General features: G+C 42.9%; 1 protein-coding gene across 2 annotated transcripts in view; it reads left to right on the top strand.

Annotated features, from left to right (window-relative positions):
- The first annotated feature begins 22,014 nt into the window (after positions 1–22,014).
- The window catches only part of BLOC1S5 (biogenesis of lysosomal organelles complex 1 subunit 5), a 39,943-nt gene continuing 37,439 nt past the window's right edge, over positions 22,015–24,518 (top strand). For both annotated transcript variants that reach the window (XR_010923743.1, XM_067568359.1), the window contains exons 1-2: positions 22,015–22,217; positions 24,145–24,227. Coding sequence is in view for 1 of the 2 variants with exons in the window: in XM_067568359.1 (XP_067424460.1) it covers positions 22,100–22,217; positions 24,145–24,227 (201 nt within the window). In the remaining variant the exon portion in view is untranslated. The remainder of the gene's footprint in view (positions 22,218–24,144; positions 24,228–24,518) is intronic.

Below are 24,518 nucleotides of genomic sequence, written 5' to 3'. Positions count from 1 at the left end.
CTTGAAACTTTTCATTAAAAAAAACGTTACAGAAGTGCAAACTCTGTCTCCAAAGCACAATGCAATTTTTCAGAATGTCCACACACTTTCACCCAAAAAGAAATACAAGTTTGAAAACCCTGATACATTATTTTTTTTAAATGCTGTCAACTTCCCTGAAGCAATAATGAGCTATTCTACCAAAGTGATTTTTTTACTTGCATCAGTTTAATTTCTTTTGGGTTTAAAAAAAAAAAAAAATAGGGGGTGGGGGAGAGAATGTGTTCTGGGTCAGGTTTTTTGTATTTTTTTTATGTAGAATTAAAATCTTTTTTATTTGAACCTCTACTGAATAGTTCGTGTCAGTGAATATCTGGCTCTTCCCAAATTCTTGGAAATTAAGATTTAAAATGGAAATGCTTAGCACCATTAATGTACTGAAATACATTATTAATTGTATAACATTACCTTCTGCCTACTTTCAGGCAATTGTCCTTTTTCTTTACTGTAAATAGTTACTGAAACAAAGTTTGTACAATTTAATTTCTACAGTTCTGACTGAATGTGGCTTAGAATACATATCTTGCATTGGGTGGAAACTTTAATTTTGACACTTCTTGACTTTAGTCCTCCTTCACTTTGTAACTTACATTTTTAATATAGCTCCTAAAATTACACCAGCTAGCAGACAAATACTCACCTTCAAGATGGACACTCAGAGCTTACTCCAGGATTGATTGATTGAAATTAACAGGTGATAGATCAGATGCCCCAGTGCTCCCTCAAAGTACTGCTTCATGGAGTGTTGTTTTAATTTTGAAATAAGTATGGCTCTTGGGTAATAGGGAAGAAGGGCTGGTCTCTGGGCAAAGCTACAGGGACATTTTGGCCCCACACTGACAACCTGTTCAGTAGTGGCTCAAAAGCATGAGGACCAACCACAAGGCAGATTAAGAACCAGGGCACAAACTCAGAATTGGTTGAGAGTTCTGTACCTAGATTTCACCAATCAATTATAAAGTATGAACCCGTCAAGCACTATAAAAGCCTTAACATGGAGTCTCAAACAGTCCCATTGGGAACTCTGATCTATTTTCCACCCAAGTAAGATTACCTTTGTAATAGATCTCTTACACCTAAGATCACAGTAATATTCAGGTTACTCCCAGTCCCAAAGAACCTGTTACTTACTCCAGGTCATTTGCACCTTAGCTTTCACACTAAAGACAATGCTTCTAGCCAATCCTATAACTAGGGGTCTGCCAAATTCATGGCTGTGAAAATCATGTCAGACCATGAAATATGGTCTCTGCTGCCCAGTTCCGAAGGCAGAGTGGAGGGCAGTGGTGTCTGCCTGAGCATCCAGCTCTGAAGGCGGCACCATTGCAGCACAGAAGTAGTAACGGTGGCAATATCATTGAGAGATTCTAGCATCCGTGTGGGTTTGGAGTAGGAATATGGAATTTGGTAGTGTTCTTCCTGCTGTCAAAGATGTGCCTTTTGCTATGTCTGAAGGAACTGGAGAAGAGGGGGAAGACAGAAGACAGGATTGGGGGTGTGTGGAAATAGGAACAAGACGGGATGGGGGAGGAAGGAGCAGGACCCAAAGAGCATAGGAACGTGTGGGGGGACCATGGTTAGAAACTGGGCTGGGGATAGGGTAGGGGAAGACAAGACAGATGTAGAAGCCTGGAGGGGGACTGAGTGAGGATGCCACTGGGAAAGGTGGGAAATGGGTTTAGAAGCTGGAGTATGGGGAAGGGAATATGAGCAAAAGGGGCAGGGAGAGGCTGGGAGGGACAAGATTTGAAAAGTCTATCTACTAGAGCACAGGTTTCCTCTCTAAAACCTGGACTGGAATCCATTATTCCTGAGACTCATCATTCTTTTGCTGTCTAGTAAATAGCTGAGAAATCCCTCTAGCGGGTGGTTCAAAAAGAAAACAGCATTCTACTGCTACCAGTTATCTGTTAGCTAAAGTAGTAAACAACTGTGTAGTGGATCTAAAGAGCCCAACCCTGCTAATAACCCACGTAGGGAGTCAATGTAGTTCCACATAATGAAAGTGTTTAAGAACTTCCTTAAGAAATTATACACACACACACAAAAGTTGCAAAGTCAAGCATTCAAAAGTTAGGAAATGCCAGATGTAACCTTAACTGAGCCTCCTTGTATGTATGCATTATGACTGTCTGTCTTTAATTACATGATCACATATTTTTTCCTCAGGACCACTATCTCAGTGCACAGGACTAACCTACTGTGGAGATGAATCAGAGTTGTGTAGTGACAGACTGTTGTCTGTAGGACCCATTTTATTTGTTGCAGAAGTTGGAAGAGGTGTATCAAATAAGGCAGAGGAGAAAAGATGGTCCATAGTTAAAGCAGTTGAATGCCACACTGAAGAGGTGGATTCTATCCCTGCCTCTGCCACAGAGTTCATGATGCTGGGGAAGTGACACACCAACATTTTCACAAGTAGACACTGTTTTCCTCAATCATAGGTATTTGTATGGTCCCCATTACCATAGTATCTGAGCACCTCACAATATTTGTGTATATCTTCACAACACCCTGGTGAGGTAGGGAAGTACTGTTGTCCCCATTTTATAGTACACGGCTTGAGACACCATGGGTCTGATTGTAACAGTGCTGAGCATTCACAACTGCCACTGAGGTCAGTGTGAGTTCTTCGAGTAGTATCCTTAGGAGTGGTCCACTGTAGTGTCTCTGTGTCCCTGCGCTGCTGATCGGAGAATTTGGTAATCCATCTTGCCCATGCATGCACTGCTCCCCACCAGCCGCAAGCTTAGCCAGCATGTACAGGCAATCCCTCCTCAGTTCTTTTTCAACCTCCCTGGCTACAGATTGAGCTAGAGCTGTCCGTTCTGGATCGTGGATCATTAACTCTCTTATAATTGCTAATTTAGCTTCTTTTTAAGCCCCTTTTCCCTCTTTACTTCGTTTACATTTTATTTTGGCTGTTTTAAAAAAAAAAAAAAAATTAAAAAGACTGTCTGCCATCAACCCCCTATGGGATCCCTCTGGACAAAGGTATGCCTGGCCTCCCATCCTTCCCTCAGTTGTAAAAAGTCTATCCCAATGACTGATATTCATTCACAGTGTGTTCACTACCTGGGAGAGAAACACTAAAAATGCCAATGAGGTCAGTGGGATTTCTGCTCTAATAAAATGCCATCAAATGCTAAGTAGTCTGAAGAATCAAACCCTATGTGTCTCAAAGTGAACACACAGTTAATTGACTCTTTACCATCTTCGTGTCTGTTTCCTAAGTGTAAAATGAGGATGATAATGCCACCTCATCTCAGAACTGAGAGTATGATGACAGCATCATAGAAAAGCTCATGAGGAAAAAAATAACTTTTTATTCAGGACAGAATTTGGATGGTATGTGGTAAATAATGCATAGGACCACATATTAAATGAAGAAAATAAAACAAAATATTGAATAGCTATCCATTCAGTGAGCACTGTGCCGCCTCTGCACTGAATGAGTCAAGGGCCCTGAGGAGAAAAAAAATGTATGTGACCATGTCATTAAAGGCTATCATATTGCATGCATAGAAGGGGGCAGAAATAAGGTTGCATGGGCAATTCTGGCATCTCCAAACTATTGAGTGCTTGACTTTACAATTTGAATGTACTCTGAATGTAGATACTTTAATGTAATTTATTGTGGAAAACTAGTGTGCACAGTATTTTTTTAGAACATCTAAAACTAAATCCTGCCCCAATAATCTTACTCAGGCAAAATTCCCTTGTCTATATAGAAGTTTTGCCTGTTTAAGAAGTGCAGAATTGAGCCCTACTGTGATTTTTATATATAGTTACCTTTGGCTGAAAGCCTACGTACCAGATTACTTTTTCTATTGAATTGCTAATGTCTCCCTAGTCCATTGGTCCCCTATAATCTACATTTGTTAATTCCTGATTACCCTAACATATTGGCACCCAAACAATTTGGCTAAGTGGGATACTTTCTTTATCATTCACATAGAGCTGGGAGCAAATATCAATGAGATAAGAAAAGGAAAATGGTCAGTCATGGGAGCATGTTGCAAAAGTAGCGTGCTTCTTAAAAATCAAAGCAAGAGAAATCAACATTATGGTTAGGATCCACAAAAGTCTGAGTATCACCTTGTAGATTTTCGTTAGTATACTCCTGTCAAATGTTGGAGGGGATTAGGCAGCAAAGGAGATGTGGCTGTGGGCCTTAATCCATGGATTCCAGGTTACTGCAAGAACCTGACCCTAGCCCTCCAAATTACAGAGTCTCTAGTCTGCTCTCCACCACACCACCCTTTGTGATGGAGCCATTTCTCCCAGCTCATTCTATAGCTGCCTAGTAGCAGCTGCAGAAACAAACCAGAAGAGTTGATGCTGCTTGGAGCAATACTGATGCCCATTCAGATAGTTGGAGGAAACATGCTGCAGTGTGTGACTTTTCTCCATCTCCATCCACTCTTATTCTCAACTTTCCCTGGATCCCCAAAGGGGCTTCTACATCATCCTGAACAGCAGGGAAGGGACTGAATCACATGAATCCAGCACTCTTCCACTATCCTCCACCTTCCAGCATGTGGTGTTAGTTTTAGTTCCTCTCAGCTAGTAGAAATGGAGGAGATTCAATCATCAGACTGAATAAAGGGTTAAAAATATCACAAATATTACCAAAAAACTAATAAAGTAAATAAAGGTGATTATGTATCATACAATTGACACTCTGTCGAACTGTGGAATTAGAAGGGAATTAGTAAAGTGAACATTATTTCCCAACGGCAGGAAAGACATTTGCTCATGCAGGATATATTCTAACTTCAACATTACACGCACTGTTAAAAGTCTTGATCTTTTTTTCCTCTTCACTTAGAAGACTAGGATTTTTTTCAGAGTGGAATGAAAAAGGATGGGTGAGTACTTCTGCCTTAAGAAAAAGCTAATAGAATTAGATCATATTGATTTATTTTCTGTTTATATCTTAGATTGTTTGAGGCAATTAGACTTATAAGAGAATGTTGAGAAAACAGGACATAATGCAACTTGGCCTATTTAAGGATGTATAGGGTTCATTTTTAAAGATAAAATTAACCTTCACATGATGTGCAGCTGATGCTTATTCATTAATGCTGATGATCTCTGTGAAATTGACATTCTGATAATTTTATACAGAATGCTGGCAGATAAATGCTCCTCTCTTTAAAGACAGTTACTCCTTGTTCTTCTGTTTTGTAATAAATAGTTCATTATACATTCACTAAAACTCAGTAAAAGTGTGTTTTTTCCTTTCTCCCTCTCCTTTCTCTTTCTTAAATTTCTGTTTGCTTAAGGGCACAATAAATAGTGTGATGGTATTTTACTTTGTTTTGTTGCTTCACAAACTGATAATTATGATGATGACCGTGGTGATGTGATGAATTTATTTTCACAGCATTTCATGAACAATGACACTCTTGTTTAATGCAGCTCATCATTACGTTGTTATTATTTTTTGCATAATTGTTTAATCCAATTTATTCAAACCTGACATGTTATGGTCTTTTAAGTATGTGCCTCTGGGACTTAAGGTTGCTGCCATATGGTGTGATAGCACTGCATGAAAACCTTTCAGCAACTGAAGAATTCAGTAGAAGAATAAATGTGATCCATTGTTAGTGTGCACTTAAATCTCCGTTTATCATTCTGACTTGACTTACCATACTTCCTATTCCCAGGGGACCAAAATCAGGCTGATGATCACCACTTTCAGACAAAGTTGAAACTGGTGACCAGATATTAGAAATACATAATTAGGTAAGATTTACTTCCTTTGTCTTTACATGTAATTTAATTTTTGTGTGGGTAGTCAGACCAGAGCCTGCTTTTGGGAGTCTCAAAGCCTCAAAGAGAGGAGTTTCTTTGTGTGAGCAGCTCCAATTCGTAGGACAAACCAAACTAAAACATGTGACTATGTAATATGTGTAGTGAAGGTAAGAGACTTGAGGTGATGTATGGGAAGGAAAAATTTGAGCGCATGGAGGATTCCCTATTATTATGAAACCCAGTCTAGGTTTTTTGTTCAGGAAACAGTATCATATAACAAACGACCACCTTCACACAGACACAATGGTCATCAACAGGGATCAAAATATGGGTCCTTCAGCACCAAAGCATGAGCTTAAGACGAGCTCAGTTGCTTTGTGTAAATAATAAGCTGTCATAGTCACGGGGCAGCAACTGTAGGGCACATAATCTCATGCATTAAGTCAATGTAGTAATATAACATGCTCACTTTTGGCTTTCTCCATTTTTTTTCTGTCATGATCCCTCTGCCCCCCCCAACCATCAAAGTGTGTCCCAGTTGAGTGCACAGAAACTGGTTTGCATAGATCTTTCTCCTGCTAACTAAAAAGATGTTCAGCCCACTCAAGCAGGTTACCTGTCTCCGTCTTCCACTCCTTAGCAAATGTCTGCTTCCAGGAAAACTTCTCTTTGGGTAGAACATAGTGGGGTGTAGAGTCTTAACTACTTGATTTCATTTCTTTTCTTCCTACTAGCCTCCCTTCCTCGACCTCCAAGAAGTATTTTAACCTAGTAACAGCTTTTCATTCTATAAAAATGTCACTGCTTAGGAAGTCTGATACCTCACCCGTGGCCTAGAAATGGAAACTTCATGCCATTTGGAAGAGGAGATTCCTAACTTTCCAATAAGAGACACGGCTCATGCTTCTGGCTCTGAAAGGCCCCTGAAGTATCAGACTTTAAAATCATAACATTTTGAGATACAGAAATGCTACTTTAGGTTATTTTTATGATTGTTATGACTTCTTATGATCCCTATACGGTTGGACAAATGGTAACTAGGACATCTGGGGTTTTTTGGCAGAAGTATGTGAAAAATTGTCCAGTAATATTTTAAAAAATTCTATAAAACATTCTTAAAATCAATTTTCTGTAACATATGTGCCAGATATAGAATACTTAATAGTGTGGTGTAAAGATTTTATTCATCATTCATGCACAGTATGACCATTCTGGACTTACGCTGATAAATCTTTATTCTTCTTTAAGTGGTGTCCCTGTGGGTGCTCCACTTCAGTGTTCAGTACATCCCCACGTCCCAGATCAGAAATTTCCAACAGCAGTACCCATCTGGGTCATGCATGTGCAGCTCATCTCGCGCTGCTGTTGGTGCCTCGAGCCATGCCCACAGCAGTTCTCCTCATAACTTGTCCTAGTTCATACATAGTGTGGAGTTAGCATTAGTATGTTACTAGTTTAGTCAGTAATTAGTTACTTACCCTCTCCCTAGTTTTTAAAAACCCAAAGAAACAGAATTTATTCTTTCCCTTCACTCCTTATAGAGTAGATTAGCAAAAGATGCACATCCTGTAGGGATACCATGCTGTCATCAGACGGTCTTTGCCAATGCATCTAATGCCTTGGTGAGGGACACATTGCTCAGAAATTTTCCCACTGTAAAAATCTAAAGGCTAGGGCCAGAAGAGACAAGGATCTCTGCCTCAAACTGATTTTGATGGAGAAGTGGTTGAGACCTGCCTCTGAGCTGGCTGTGAAACTTTGCCCGTATCCGCAGAAAGAGCGTCGTGGAAAAAGGCTTCGACTTCCCCTACAAGCCCACCAGGAAAGAGGAGCACACTGACCAGATCAACAGTTGCATCAGACCCTTCAGGTACCATTGCATTAACGGTACTGAAGGATACCCAGAGACCTGATGTGGAGTCGAGGTCCAACACAAAAACTACCTCCTCAACCATGGCACCAATTAAACAAACTTTGGCAGTGACAACTATTATGGCGCTGATCACTAAAATGGCACTGACCACGAGTGTGGCACTGATTCCCATTGCGGCACCAACTAGATCAGAGCCAACTACTTAATTGGGACTACCCAGCTGATGGCACCGAGTAAGTCCACGGCACCGACACCAGTGGCCGAACAAAAGCATAAGGCAAAGACACATCATTGCCACCAAAAGGATATAGTGATGACTTCCACACCTCAGTCACCTCTATTCGGCACAGACACATCCCCAAATCCATATGAAACCATGTCTACAATACCATTCTTTAGCAGACACGAGGAGGAGGAAGGAATATTTTCACCCCAACACTTCTCACCTCACAGGTCGACTTTCACTGCCTCAAAATGGAGGGAATACAAATAGATGCCACGGACAGCCATGGTATGCACCACCATGGTTTGGTTCACCCATGCCATATCCAGTACACTGGCCTAACTGGGATGCAGGTCACCCTACGCAAGGGGCTACAGCAGACCCTCCAGCTCCCACTGGGATATAAGCAGTTCCCCGTCTTGCTTGGTCCCATCGATTCTGGATCCACACCCCTACTCCACAGAAGAGATGGAAGACACAACCGAGCAGGAGACATCACCCACAGCATACAACTCTTCTTCATCGCCAGATGAAGCCATAATACCATCCCCGCCCATAACTGCAGATGACTTCTGGCAGTTCTAAGACCTGTTTAAGAAAGCTGCACAAGACCTCGAGATACCACTTGAGGAAGTATCTGAGACTCATCGGAAGTTCCATAAAATCCTACACACCACTGCTTCATCTAAAATAGCTCTACCAATGGACAAATCGCTGATGGAATCCTCCAATGCCATCTGGCAAACCCTGGCCACCGTCCCACTGACATGTAAAAGGGTGGTCAAGAAATACTATGTTCCCTCCAAAGGCATGGAATTTCTCTTTATCCACCCCTCTCCTAATTCCCTTGTCATAGAGGCGGCCAACCAAAATGGGCAAACAATCTCAAAGTAAACCCATACTCAGGACAAAGACTGGAAAAGGATGGACTTATTTGGCCACAATACTCATTGGCCACACTACAGCTATGTGCTATGCCGTTTCTATCAAACTCTGACCACAACAACTATGCAAAATGGTCGGAATTTATTGAGGTAATCCCAGAGGAAAGACGGGAACAATTCAGATCCCTTGTAAACGAAGGTCAGCTCGTGGCAAGAACTGCCTTGCAGGCTTCACTTGACGTAGCGGACATGGCTGCTAGAACAACAGCTATGGCAATTGTAATGTACTGGGCATCCTGGCTCCATTCAGCTGCTTTACCAAGGGAACGACAGTCTACAATCAAAGATCTTCCATTTGACAAGACCAACTTATTTGCCACAAAGACTGATGAGGTTCTCCACATGACAATAGACTTACAAGCCACCTTATAAACACTCGGCATATATATCCCGGCAACAAAGAGGAGACAATTTAGATACCAGTCATATCAATGCAGATATCCACAATAAACACAACAAACAGATAGAGACCACAGAGGAGATGACAAAACCAGCAACAACAATCAACACCACTATCATCATCATCTAAACCAGCGGTTCTCAACCGGTGGTACCGGTGGTACTTACTGGAGGGCTGGGTGGTACGCGCGGCGCTGAATCCGCCACCGCCGGATGGGCCCTCCCACCCACCCTTGCGAAACTCTGTCGCCGAAAATGGGGAAACGGTGGAAGGGTTTTGGCGGTGGGTATTGTTTCAGCCGCGAAACCCCGCCGCCCGTCTCTCCCCGCCACCGCGAAACCCCGCTGGAAATCCCTCCCGCCACCGCCGCGAAACCCCGCCGCAAGTCCCCTCCTTTTTTTTCCCGAGTGGTACTCGGGTCGGGTACAGTCGGGTCAAGTGGTACTTGACCTGACTGTACCTGGCCCGAGTGGTACTTGGGAAAAAAAGGTTGAGAACCGCTGATCTAAACAATTTTGAAAATTAGGTCGAGGGACTGAATGACCTCCTTCACCACCTCATGCAAACAACATCTGCCACCCAATTTGGCCATCATCTATGCCCATTCCAAAACATCTGGACATCTATTACATCAGATAAAGGGTTCTTAGAGATCATACAATCAGGATACTCCATTCCTTTTATTACCATCCCTACTACCCAACCTCCTTCCACATCCTTCTTCAGGGACCCATTTCACAAGCCCCTGTTACAACAAGAACTGGACCATCTATTACTTCTAGGCCCTGTAAAACAGGGGCCACAACAACACAGAAGGAAGGGCTTCTACTTCCGATACTTTCTAACCCAAAAGAAAAACAGAGAATGGAAACCTATTTTGGATCTCAGAAGGCTGAACAAGTTTGTAAAAGTACAAAGATACAGGATGTCATACTAACCGCAATAATACCAGCAGTGCAACGGGGGGACTGGTTTTCAGCCCTCGACCTACAAGGTGCCTACTTTCACATCACCATACACCTAGCATACAGACTGCTTCTCAGATTCATCTTGGGAGATCATCATTCCCAGTACAAAGTACTTCCCTTCAGTCTTTCCACGGCACTAAGGGTCTCTTCAAAGATACTCGCTGTGGTAACGGAATACCTGTGCAGACAAAGGATAACAATGTTCCCATATCTAGATGATCGCTTGATAAAAGCAAACAGGCAAATGCAAGCCCTACAAGCCACCCAACAAACGAGATTGCTATTTCAGGCATAAGGACTCATGATAAATTACCAAAAGTCCACTTTGAATCCAGTACAACTGGAATTTATAGGTACACATCTGGACTCGCTATCAGCAAGGGCATCACTACCGGGGAACAGGTTCCTCCTATCATAAATCTAATCTCATCAATAAGAAACAGCCCAACCCTGATGGCCCATACATGTCTCCTGTTAGGACACATGGCAGCCACCACTTTCATGGTACAGCATGCACGCTTACATATGAACTGCCTGTAGGCATGGCTGACAACAGTCTACAAGCCATGCAAACATGGCCTGAATAAAGTACTTATGATGCCCAACAAGGTCAAAGCCTGCCTACTGTGATGGACACAATCCACCAACATGAGGACAGATATCCTGTTCTCACAGGAACCACCTTCACTTATGATCATCACAGATGCATCCCTAAGTGGATGGGGAGCACATCTACTGGATCATACTGTACAGGGCAGATGGTCAACAAACAAAACGTGACTACATATAAACTTGCTGAAACTCCACACAGTATGCAGTTCATGCTTACATTTCCTCCTGCTCATAAAGAACAAAGCGATAAATTACATGATGGACAGTATCACATGCATGTTCTATGTGAACTGGCAGCGAGTAACTCGATCCCAAGCCCTATGCAAAGAAACAATGAGATTTTGGAACTGGTGCATCCATCACAACACCAATGTATCAGCCGCATACTTACCAGGATGCCAGAACACAACTGCATACGCTCTCAGCAGACAGTCTGGACAAAAACATGAGTAGGAATTGAATGACGTGATTCTGCAACCATCAATCTTTTTGCAACACTGCAAAATTGAAAGTATCCCTAATTCTGCTCCAGAGCAGATCTGGGGGCCCAGTCGATGGGAGATGCATTCCTCCTCAACTGGAACATGGATCTCCTGTATGTGTACCCTCCCTCCCCATAATGATATTCAGAGTCATCCACAAAATATGCACAGACTGGGTAAGAGTAATAATGATAGTGCCCTCATGGCCAAGACAAATTTGGTACTCTTACTTGCTCCAGATGTTGATATGTGCACTGACGATTCTCCCACTGAGCAAGGATCTCTTATGCCAGGGTAACGGCTGGACCCTTTACCCACATCTGGAAAAGCTCCACCTGACAGCGTGGCTCCTGCAACAAGAAGAATTAGAATGTTCCAAACAAGTCAGAAATATATTATTAAACAGTAAAAAGCTAACCATTCGTAATACTTACCTTTAAAAAATGGCGTAGATTCACTGTATGGTGTGAAGAAGAAACACATCCTAGCCACATCTGCACCAATTCCAACCATCCTGGATTATATCCTCGAACTTAAAAGGTCAGGTCTATCTCTGAGCTCCATCAAGGTTCACCTGGTGGCCATCACTGCTTTCCAAAAAATAGGAGACAGGACACTGTTTACACATACAACAGTGAAATGATTCACCACTGACATCCAAAATGTGTATCTAGATATATGCGCACCCAGGACACCATGGGACCTAAGCTTAGTCTTACATACTATTAACAAGCCTCCATTTGAACCATTGGCAATGTGCTCCCTTAGACCCATGTCCATGAAGGTGTCATTTTTAGCGACCATAACATCTGCCTGGCGTGTGGGGAGCTCGGGGCACTCATAGTCTACACACCTTGCACAGTTTTCCATAAAGACAAAGTCATTCTGAGACCTCACCCAAAATTCTTACTAAAAATTAATTTCTTTCCACATTAATCAATCAATCCACCTACCTACTTTCTGCCCAAAGCCACACAGTAATGCACAAACTGCACTATTGCACACATTGGATGGTAGATATGCAATAGTGTTTTACCTAGACAGGATTAAACCTTTCAGAAAAACGTCAAAACTCTTTGTATCCATAGCAGAATGATCCAAGGTGATAGCCATCTTTACTCCGAGGCTGTCTAAGTGGATAATGGGTTGTATTCACTCATGCTACAATCTAAAAAACATACAAGCTCCTCAAGGGGTCAGAATAAACTCCCTGAGAGCAATAGCCAAATCCACAGCTTTCCTTAAATAACATTCCCATAACAGACATATGCAAAGCAGCTATCTGGGCCTCGGCACACACCTTCACCAAACATTACGCTATCAATCAGGCTTCCAGATCAGACACTGCCATAGGCCTGACATTACTATCGTCCATCAATTATAACTATTCCAAAGTCCCTCTGCCCACTGAGGGGCACTGCTCCAGAGTCACCTGAAGTGGAGCACCCATAGGGACACACATCTCGAAGAACCTCAGTTACTGCACGAGGTGAGTAACTCTCTTCGGCATCCATGAAAATATATATAATTGTAACAGAAAATGTAGCTTCCTACCTTTAATTTATTAATTATATTGTAGCACTAGAAAGGAAAGAGGGGTCAGTGTGGGTATGAGTGTGCTCTTTTTTGGAAGCGATCCCTATCTGAGACAGGAGTAAAGCTCCTTCTCTGTGGCAACTGAATGGGCCATTGAGTGTGATGCATATGACCCTTAAAACAAAATAACACAGCTATCTCCAAATCTTAAGTATTTGGATCTGGCTTTTCCATGGACCTGAGTGAATGGGTTTGGAGCATCAGAGAGTGAGCGTCCAGGAGATTCAACTGAATCTTGCAACAAAGGGTTGATAAAGTCTAGAAGAAAAGGCAAGAGGCAGTTCAGATACACAGACTAACCCTCCTATGAGGGTGGGTACTGGGTGCTGACAGGAAGGAAGAGTTTGTTCTTCAAGAAAGATGTGAGTTGTTAATTGGTGTTCTGTAACTTAAACTAAAATAACTTTACCAAGATCAACTATTGAGCATAATTTAAATCTAATAAATAAATCTAATCATAATTTAAATTATGCTAAAATGGCATTCATTCTATTTTAAATACTTCTCTCTGCTTTTCCATCTTGTGGTGCAGCTGTTCTGCTGTAGCATTTCAGTGAAGACACTGCCTATGCTGATGGGATCCCATTGATCTTGTGCTGTCTATATTGGGGGTTAGATTGGTTTAACTATATTGCTCAAGGTTGTGGATTTTTCACATCCCTGAGCAACATAATCATACTGACTTATTTTCTTAGTGTAGACCTGGCCTCTAAAAGGAACAACACACAGGTGACCTCACAAAAGAGGCCTATAAGGAAGAGGATTCTGGAACTGGGCCACTCCCCTCTTGTTGTGGTCAAAAGGGCATGAACACAGGGGTCTGCTCTCCACAGCTGTGAATTGCAAAAAAGCTAAGGCAAATAACTCACAAGAATGTTAGCTGAGAGACATAACAGAGAACGCTAGAGGTAGACCCATAGATAATAGTCAGTGATAGATGCATCCAAAGATACCAGTGCAGCCATCCCAGTTCGTAGGGATCAAGTTATGTCTCTACCTATACAGGTCTCTGGGGCCATTAGCATCTTTTCTCTCCCTTATACTTTCCAGCTTCCTGCAGCTGATTTATGGTTGCCTGCTGCATGGATGTGCTAGTGGAAGAAGGGGACTTGCTGTGCCTTTCCCACAACTACATTTGCACTGGTGTGGCCATAGTTGTTGTTACACGTGTGTGTACACAAACTAATAAATAAAATTGTGCTATTTTGCTGGCACTATTAAAATGAGACATAATAATGTATAGTCATTACCAATACAGGAAATAAAGGCAAAGTCTGCAGGAATGGGAGCACAGAAGCAAAAAGTAATTATTACTGCACAATCAAATTCTCTACGCTATCTATGATATCCCTTTTTATTACCCTAGAGCTGGGGCCCACAGTGTTATAAATCCAGTACACAAGACATGAAGATCTATTCATTTTTCCTTCTGCTTTTCCATTTCATCATTTATTTATTTTTTTAAACTCAGATATATTTCATGGTCTTTATCATCAATATAAAAGTTGTGGAGGTTGTCCAATAGTTGTCCGATAGATTAGTACGCTTATCTTTTGCCCCCAGAGAGCAATATTTCATCTTAGCACCCACATTTAGATCATCTTGCTGCTGTCTTGTTACTGGAACTCCAAATTTCATATTTTCCATATGCTGGAGTACACTTCTATGTATTAGGCAATCTTCATTTTATTCTTGATTTATTGAAACTGAATTCTACTCCTTGCCCTTCTCAGGGTGAATTTTATTGCAAAAGCAATGGGTGGAAAGTTGCCATCATATATTTTTTGTTGAACAAAGCTTTAGTATCCACACAGGGGTTTCATGTCTTGTGTACTGGATTTATAACACTGTGGGTCCCAGCTCTAGGGTAATAAATAGGGATATCATAGATAGCGTAGAGAATTTGATTGTGCAGTAATAATTACTTGTTGCTTCTGTGCTCCCATTCCTGCAGACTTTGCCTTTATTTCCTGTACTGGTAATGACTATAATAATTTTTGTTGCTGCAGAACACAGCCACGCTCATCTTTCACAGTGCAGAGAGGAGGGAGGTTAGTATTGTTGTTACATCTTAAGGATTCCCCTTTCCCCTCCCACATTACCTTGGCCCCTTTAGGAAGATTTTGATCTATTAAACTTTCCCTTCTCTATTGGAAGAACTAATCCTTTACAGCATTTCCAGCCTGGTGATCTAATTTGACAGCTCATCGGTGATGTCTATTCCACTTCAAAGAGGCAGGTAGCCTAAGGCTAGCCAGCTGTATTGTGGATTGTGCAGATTTGGCTTGCTGTTCCTGCTGGGTGTCATCTGTCTTCTTAGTCTTACAGTGGATAATTTTTGTCCTCCCTAACATCATCTGCCTGAGCAGTTTCTGCCTGGCAGGCCTGTCTGTCCAAGTTGAGCATCAAATACAGTAGCCATACAGCTAATCTGATAAGGCACTACTCCAAACAGTACAGCCCCAGGCCTGTTTTGACCAGGATCAGCATCACGGCCTACAAACTTCCAACTATCATGACTGCAGTCTCAGTCTTCCATCACAGATGCAGCCCATGGACTTACCCCGATCACACAAAGTATGTCCCCCACCCCCTTCTTTTAAGGGATGTCATTCCAATTCTTTGCATCTCAGGAGAAGTCTGCCTCAACAGGTTTGGGTTTCCCTGCCTGTTGCCAGCATTTGACTTGGACACCGCCACTTGGATGAAACAATTCTTCAGTGCATTATTATTGCTAGACAGCCTGTGGGAAAAATGACAGGATTCAGCATGTTAATCTGAAGATTTTGCAATCCAGAATGCTGCTAACACTAATAGCAAATGGCACAATGATCCCTAAAAGAGAAAGCGGGTTCTATTGCAAGGCAAAAGTGACAGAGTTTGTTTAGTAAATCTTCCAAAAAACACATGATGACTACATATGTTGATTTTCATGCTCTGAGCCATAGATATTTCCATATTTTTAAGACTTGATGACTACTTTTTATAAACTGATAGGTAAGGGCTCCACAAATAGTCTTTTTATAGTAATCACCTCCCTCAGCCTTCCTTTAATATTTTTTAAATATGCTTTGAGAATAAGTTAGACAAAGCTGTGTGCACAAGCTAGGCCCCCAAATAAATAAATTAATTAAATAAAAGCATGAATGCAGCAAATAAACCATATTTTTTAAAGGTTAAAAAAAAAAGCAAAACGAAGAACAGGAATAGTTTCAGTATAGTAGCTTTGAAGTCTTATGCACTTATCTGTCACAATATTTGCCCTTGGTTCAGTCCTGTAATTCAGAACCTGACATTGTTTATGATACAAAAATTTTGTCCTAGAAATGAAATGGTTCTAAATTCTTGGTCTTTCAACTACAGGATTTTCCCATTAGCAAATAAGAGGAGAGCTGGATTCTAATGCTTGGGGGCAGGGAGGGGCAGAATTTGCCTGGGACACACAGGATACATTTACACTGCAGGAAAAAAAAAACCAAGGGGGCTTGGGCTTGGGCTCGGAGGCTAAAAGTAGCAGTGTAGATGTTCCTGATTCGGCTGGAGCCCAGGTTTTGGAACGCAGGTAGGGTCTCACTGTATACCTTAGACATCAGGAGAGCCCCGACATTCTACCTCAATAAGACAAAAACAAAAACCTTCAGGATGTCCCCTAGACTCTCCATGGCGAAAAGCTCTAAGGGCTCACCAATATCAGCCGAAACACTCTCCAAGTGGTCTTGAATTGCATCAGATGGTGCTACCGAATTTGTAATATGATCCCTCCAGACTTGATTCGTATGTATTCCACAAGATTGATCTCCTCATCTGTCACCTTCTTTAAGGATGTCCCTGTCTCAGAGATCTGCAGAACGGTAACGTGGGCGTCATTCCACGCCTTTGCGAAACATTATGCCATCACTGGGAACTCATGCACCTCTGATGCCATCTTTGGCTCTACAGTACTATCATCTGTGACTATCCTGAGTCCGAAGTCCAAGTCCTCCATGGGCGGTACTGCTCGGGAGTCACCTACAGTGGAGCACCCATGGACGCTATTTGAAGTTACTCACCTTCTGCAGTAACAATGGTTCTTTGAGATGTGTTTCCCTGTGGGTGCTCCACTACAAACCCCCATTTCCTCTACTTCAGAATTCTCAATATGACTTTGTGGTAGAGAAGGAACTGAGGATGAGTAGCCCACATGCTAGCTAGCCTCGTGGCGCAGCATAAGGAGAAACAGTGCATGTGCAGGTCCAACAGACACTGCTGCTGAAGTTCTCAAATAAGCAGTGCACTGACACAGACCCATCTACAGTGGAGCCCACCCATAGGGGGACACATCTCAAAGAACCATTGTTACTGCACAAGGAGAGTAAATTCTCCTTGAATCATGAGTGGGAGATCAAAGAATGGATCTTTCCAGATATTTTTTCAGATTGGGGCCATCCTCTTGTGCCTGTTCACAACTCCCAAGTGTCAGGTCTTCTATCTGAGAGGGGGCATGAACCTAGGCTATCATGCCTTTTTAATCTCTTGGTTGCTTGCCCACTGGTCCTGATGATTTCAAGACCGCTGCACAAGATAACTGATATTGATAGCTCTAATGAGGCTATGGCAGTGCTGGTTCCTCAACATTCTGAACTTTTCAGTTTGCCAGCCAAAGACTTTGCCTCTGCTTCCAAATCTGTTTTCACTGTGAGTAGTAAAGATCCTTCATCTAGATTTGAAGTCTTTTCATATCATGGCTTGGCTACTGGATGGATGTTAAACTTAAAGAAGTCTGCTAATGTCATGTGTGAAATATTTTATTAGCCAGTATGTAAAATCCTTCAAGACTGACTTACCTGGTGAATTGGACAAGATTTTCTTCCTGGTGTCTCCAGAGGTCTTTGACTCCACAAGAAATTTCTGTGCCCTATATTTTGAAATAACTACTTGATTTGCGACTTGATTTGCCACACTTTGAACCGATTGCAACACATTCATTATTACATTTGTCTATGAAAATATCATTTTTAGTCACCTCTCTAAGGAGGTTAGGAGAAATACACGCTTTGATGGCAGACTCCTCTTATACTATCTTCTGTCTGGACAAAGTGTTTCTTGGGAACATACTAAGTTCCTACTGAAAGTTGTCACAGACTTCCATCTGCCTGTATTTTTCCATGAGCCACATGCTTGTAAAGAAGAGGCTGTGCTTCATGCATTAGATGTCAGATGTGCTTTGGCATTTTATTTGCAAATGACAAAATCTTTAAGATCTTCACCCAGATGTTTCATCTCCATTGAAGAGAGGACAAAAGGTGAACCACTGTCATCTCAGAGACTGTCTAAATGGGTATCTGACTGTGTATGGATCTGTTATGGACCCTCCTGCTTCTGTCAGGGCTCACTCCAGTACAGCTTAGGCAGCCTTGTCAGCATCGTTGAGAAATGTTTCTGTTGTGGACATGTGTAAAGCAGCTACCTGAATCCGTTCACACATTTATGAAACCTGAAGATCAGAAGGTGTTTGGAATTATTACAAACTCTATTTCCTTAAGACTCCGAGCTCTCATCTTGATTGCATTAGCCCACTGACTGGGAATCACCATAAATGGAATGTGCATGTGGACAATCACCTTGAAGAAGAAAGGAAAGTTACTTACCTGTATAGTAACTTAAGTTCTTCAAGATGTTGTCCATATACACATTCCACAACTTGCCCTCTATCATCTTTATCTCCGTTCTATGTCACCAAGCTTCTGCAGTGGAGAGGAAACTGAGTAATGGTTGGCCCACTCCATCCTTTTACGCCTTCAATGTGGGGCATGAGGACCTTCAGGGCTCATGCACAGCTCTAACAGACACTGCTGGCCAAAAGACCCTGAACTCAGGGACATGTGGCACATGTGTACTATAAGAGGAATATGCATGAAGTAACCTTCCTTTTTTTTTAATGTAGTTTTCAGTGTATAATAACTGAGTAGTTTTTGAGGATTTGAACTCTTATTACATCTTTCTTCACTGTCAAAAGTAGTGTAAAGGGTTATAATGAAAGGAAAAAACAGGTCTTAAGTAATATTATTATATTTTTTAATTTTTTTTTGCCAGAGAGGGTATTACCTGTGAAGCCACTAATTTTCTAATGAGGGAACATGAAACCATTATGCTTCGTCCCTCTGCTATTGTAGCAGTAGCTGCTACACTCTGGCACATCCCTGGTGTTCCTAGTACAAGGAGTGCTGCTGCTGCTCTGATAGTGTCATGGACCAGCTCTTTAGAATGTTGTATGTAGTTACTGTTTTGGCATACTGTGTGGTGTATTATGTGGTGCAAATAATAAAAATGCATTATTTATTATTTTATTTGTACTGCAGTAGTACCTAAAAGCCCAAACAGGCATTAGGCCCATTCTACTAGTCACTGTACGTACGTTCACACACACAGTCTCTGAAGAAAGTTAACAAGATACAATTAAACTTGTATGTGAAAAAGTTTATTGAAAATAGTATCACACTGATAGTCTTAAATTGCTTTAAAATACTGCATGGGGAGACCTTTTCCTTTTGTTTATTAAATGTCATTCACTCTCTTTTTTATCGTTACCAGATATGCATTCTGTTTTGTTAAACCAGGCATCTACTTATTTGTCACTATGAATGTTTCTGGAACAATATTTTGCATTGTGTGAAAGCACTGGTTATAGTCAGAAAAGATATGTTATCAGGACATTTTGAGATTCCATACTTAATTCTCTCACACTGAAATTTCATATTCAGTATTCCCTCATCAAATTTACTCAGTTTACAAGTTAATAGACTGTTTCTCTTAATTCCAGCTCTGCAAACTCAGCCTGGGATTTGAAAATGCAGTTCTTCTTTCTGCATAAGGCAAGGGTTGGCAATTTATGGCAAATGTGCCAAACGTGGATGCGAGATAATTTTGAGTGGCACACATCAGGTTTGTATAATTTTGGTGGCACTGGGCCCACGTCATGTGGAAGAGGGGAAGGGGGAAGATTTGGCATGCCACTTCCCAAAGGTTGTCAACCTCTGGCATAAGGTGTTATCTTATGGGTAGAGTTAGGGTTATCGGTTACTTTCTGTGCATTTTGACCAATGTTGTCTGTAAAGATCACAGAGGCAATACATGGAGGGGAAGAAGGGTGATGTGAAGACTGCACCTCTCCCAAGAAACTGGTAGTTCACCAAAGAGTAGCATCACAGAGTTAAAGGATGCTCTCAATCCCTTAGCACTTCAGGCAATGGATATGGTATTGTAAGAAGGAAAAATGAGGACTTAATATAAAGGGATGTATGTAAAAAACCTTGTGAACCTCACACACATGCAAGTAACCATATATCTTCTATCCATTTTCATTCACTTTTTGTCTGGATGGTAAATGAACAGAGGATTATGTTTGAAGAAATATCAACGCTATGGATTTTGAAAATAGCTGGTATTTGACCTGCTAGGCTGTCTTTCTAGTAAGCTAACACAGAAAGAGAGTCAGTAGAAAAAAAGAAGCAATCAAGTTAATTAAAAAAAACAAAGAGAGGAGTCACAGGATGAGGGAGCTCAGTGCCACAGACTCATAGTAGTGGGGATCTTTACTCTTCAGGGCTGTCAAATCCCAAAATGGTGACTTGTTGCCCATAGCAGCAATGAGAACTACTTGCCTAATGGACAGACCATTGAACTGCAACGCAGGAGACCTGGGTTCTATTCCTAGCTTTTCCTGCTGTGAGTGAATCACTTTGCCACTCGGTGCCTCAGTTTCCCTCTATGTAAAATGGGGATGACATTGATCTTCTTTGTAAAGCTCTTTGAGACCTACTGATGACAAGTGCTTTATAAGAGATAAGTATTCCTGGGTTTATTTATTGTTGGAAGACAATACATAGAAAAGCTAGCAGCTGATTAACCTATAGTTCCTCTTACAGAAGCAGGAAAAACAGACATTTCTGATTACTTTTCAGAATAACTTCCTGAACTATGACTCCTTCCTAAATAAGAGAAAGTTCAACCAGTTGAGGGGCTGAGCGGCTGCCTGGGCATAACATCCTTCTCTCTCCTCCTTTCCCCCCCCCCCCCAACACACGCAGCACTCTCCCAGTCACCATGTTACACAGTATTTGTTATTTTAGTTTCCTGACTTTCAGAAAGATGTATCTAAGTAGGAGACTCAGAAGCTTTACCCTTGTTTCCTAAAGGAAACTATCAAAAATTTGATGAGCATCTTTTCATAAGGTCCGTCCCATATCATGTTATGAAAAGAATTGCCCCATTTTTCCTTTTAAAATATTACTCTTAGATATGCATTTTACATTAAAGTGTTTCATTACAAGAATCCAGCCTCTAGGAAAAGAGAAGCTATTTAGTAAACAGCACAATACAAATAAACAAAAACCTGTTGGTTTTTTTTTTTTAATTCTAGCAGCGCCTGACCAAGGTCCATGTGTAACGCACAGGCACTAAGGGGCAGCGTTAAGGTGGCTGTGGGAACCTTTACTCTGAATCTCCTCATTTTGGTATGATTTTCTGTGGCATTGTTTAAATTTCAAGCTGCCTCCACCCAGCTGTAGGGATGGAGTCAGGATAACTGGTGGGCAGGCTTTTGGTCTATGGCCTCTCTGCTGAGCGCTGGTTAGCCCTGCCTGAAGGGGGTGAAGTGGCTGGCCCCAGGAGGCAGCTGGCGAGCTGGGTCAGGGCGGGGCAGCCGTGTCGGGATGAGCAGCTGAGGCAGCCATTCAGGGCCTTGGGCGAGACGTCAGCTGGCCACGGGCGGGGACACAGCTTGGGCCGTGGCCGGCCCCGCGGGGCATCGCTGCTGCGGCACGTAGAGAACCAGGCTGGGGCCAAGGCCCGGCCCAGCTCCTGTCCAGGGGTGACCTAATGGTGCAAGTCGTCACGTGACGCGGGTGCTAGCGTCGCACTGCTGGGGGCGCGCGCGCGTTCTCTCCCAGGCCTTCGCCGGGTCCAACATGGCGACCCGAGGTTGCCATGGCAACAGCGTGAGTCAGGCTAACGAACTTCAGGGGAGAGGCGGCGAGCTAAGAATCAAAGCAGGCCGCGCGGAGGGCTACGTAAAGCCGCCCCGGGACCCTTCCGCGCAGGCGCCGCCTGCCGGGGCCGAGCCCTCCCCTCTGTCCGCCGCCGTGCGCGCGCCTTGTTTCGCAGCGTCGCGGTAGCTCGGCGGCGGTCGCCCCGCGGCGGCTGGAGCTGGGAGTGCGGCGGCGGCATGAGCCTGAGCGGCGGCGGCCCCGGCCCCGGCCCTCCGGGAAAAGCCGAGGGGTCCCCGCTCTCCGCCGGCAGGAAACGGGGCGCCGGGCGGGCGCCGGCTCACCCCATTGTGAAGGGTAAGGAGCGGGGCTCGGGGCCTGGGGCCTGGCCCTGGCCGGCCCGCACGCGGAGCTCGCCTCGCCGCCCGGCTCCAACGGGCCGAGCCCCCTCGCTCGCCGCTGGCCGGGGCCGCCGCGTTCAGCCCCTGCCGTCTCCGCCGGCCCGTGTCCGGTCGGGGAGCTCGAGTGGGTCTCTCTCCCCGGGCGAGGCGGGGCGGGGCGGGCAGGAGGGAAGCGGGGACTCGCAACGGCTCCTGCGTGAAAGAGGAGCGCGAGGAGCGAGCGAGCGAGCGAGCGGTCTCCGGGGGACTCTGACCGCGGCCGAGGTGCCGCTGCTGTCCCCCGGGGGCGGGGCGCGCTGGTGCCAGGGTCGCTCCCTCCCCGCAGACGCCCGGTTCGCACCTGGAGCTGCTTGTTCTTGCACGAGGTGGCAGGAAGAAGCTGCCTGGGAGCTCGGCGAGCTTTAGGGCAGCGTTAGAAAGGGCGATGGCTCAGGAGCAGCCGTGGTGGCATTAGAGAGGAGGAGGTGCATGTATTTAGCAGCGATATACAGGCTCAAGTTTCGAGCCATAAAGCAAGAGTGCTAATCGCCTGGTGTGAGGAGGAAACAAACTTCCCTTATGAACAAGTCATTGCATAACTTTTCAGTACAGAGTTTCTTGCACCTTCCTCTGAAGTAGCTCATACTGCTTGGTGGCCATTTAGTCCTGTATCCTGCTTCTGACAGCAATCTAATCTGGGATGACAGTTTTTATTATTATTTTGTTAGTAACACTTGCTTTCTACCTCTTCCTCCTGAGGTTGAATAGCAAGAATAGCATTGTTAATCTCTGGACAGCACTGCTGCCTTTCATTTTCTTTGTGTCTTCTGCAGCTCAACTGCTAACACTGAGTTGACCTGCTTCTTGTATGCAAGAAACATGCTGCAGTGGCCTGATCTATGTCCGCTCTCACCTTCATGCCTTGTCTTTTTTTGCTTTCACCAGTTAAAATGACATCTTGTTTCTGTATATTAAAGCCCACACTTTCAAATGGAGGTGCCTAACTTTAAACTCCTTAATATTTGTACCCATCCTCAGAGGAGCTGAGCACCCAAATACATTTGCTTTGAAATCAGTGGGAATCTTGGGAACTCCACACATGGAAAAATTGAGCCACTTATTTAGACCCCTATCTTTAAGCACCCATATCTTAAAAATGCTCAAGTCACGGATCCTTGGTCCTTGCCTTTAAATTCCTCCTTCAAAGATGCTACTTTTGCCTTCCTCTGCCAGGCAGATATTTTTAAGTAGATATTTTTAAGTAGAGATTGAAGTAGGGCAAAAATCAGAATTTACATGAGTCATTCAATGATTTTTTTTTTTAAGTATTTTACCATAAACTCTGTATTTGTTGCAAACTTTGTCCATCTAAGCTTTCATTAAAATGTTCTTAAGGCTTTATAGTTGCAAAGAAAACCTTTCAAACTATCTCTAAACCAATGTGCTGTCTTCCAGACTTGCAGATGTACTCTGATGTTTATAGCTTTCCCAAACTGTAGCATAGTGGAAATTGACAAGAATCAAGTTAGTTTCACTCTGCTCTGCTTCTTGGCAATTATAAGTAGCAGCAGGAGCAGATATTTCAGCTATATTTTGGGAATGAAGCTTCCAATAGTGAATGATAGGTAGGGGTTGTGGAACCCACACAGCAGCCAGGAAGCTCTAGGATGACAGAATGTTCTTTTTTTGTGGCATTTGTTTTAAGATGGTAGGTTTGTTTAATAGCCAGGAAGGCCCTCTGATAGTATCCAGTTGAAATCTTGTATTAGTTTGCATGTCCTTTAGATACTCATGTCATTTTTTTCTCCTCCTTTTGAAATACTCTATGCTACCCTGTGTTGTTTTAACTTAGCATGGATTGTGTGTTTAGAAAATTAAAACTTTGGTTTTTGTTACTGTTCTAGATATTGGAGAAATTTATTCCCGACTGCTGGATCACAGGCCAGTTATTCAAGGAGAAATACGTTACTTTGTTAAAGAGTTTGAAGTAAGTGTTTGTTTTAAAATAGAGGATCTCGTATAGTTATGAAACATCATTAAAGTTCTTTTATATTATCAAGGACCTGTTGTATACATTGAGATTTGAAACAATTTTAGCACCGTTTTAGAGAATCTTGTTTAACATACATTTCCTGCCTAGAATAATGATGATGTACACTTCATCATTTTGGAGTTGTGTGGCAAGCTAGACAATAATTTTGGTCTTTACTTAAAAAAAAAAAAAAAAAAAAAAAAAAATTAAAAGGTTACATTTTTTTCTTCTCTGAGGGGCTGCCAA

Source organism: Emydura macquarii, unplaced genomic scaffold (assembly GCF_026122565.2).
Source record: "Emydura macquarii macquarii isolate MOO-44397 ecotype Brisbane River unplaced genomic scaffold, CSIRO-AGI_Emac_v2 contig_2890, whole genome shotgun sequence".
NCBI classification, from domain to species: domain Eukaryota; kingdom Metazoa; phylum Chordata; order Testudines; family Chelidae; genus Emydura; species Emydura macquarii.
Note: the sequence above shows the minus strand (reverse complement) of the source record. Positions and strands in the feature narration are given on the sequence as shown.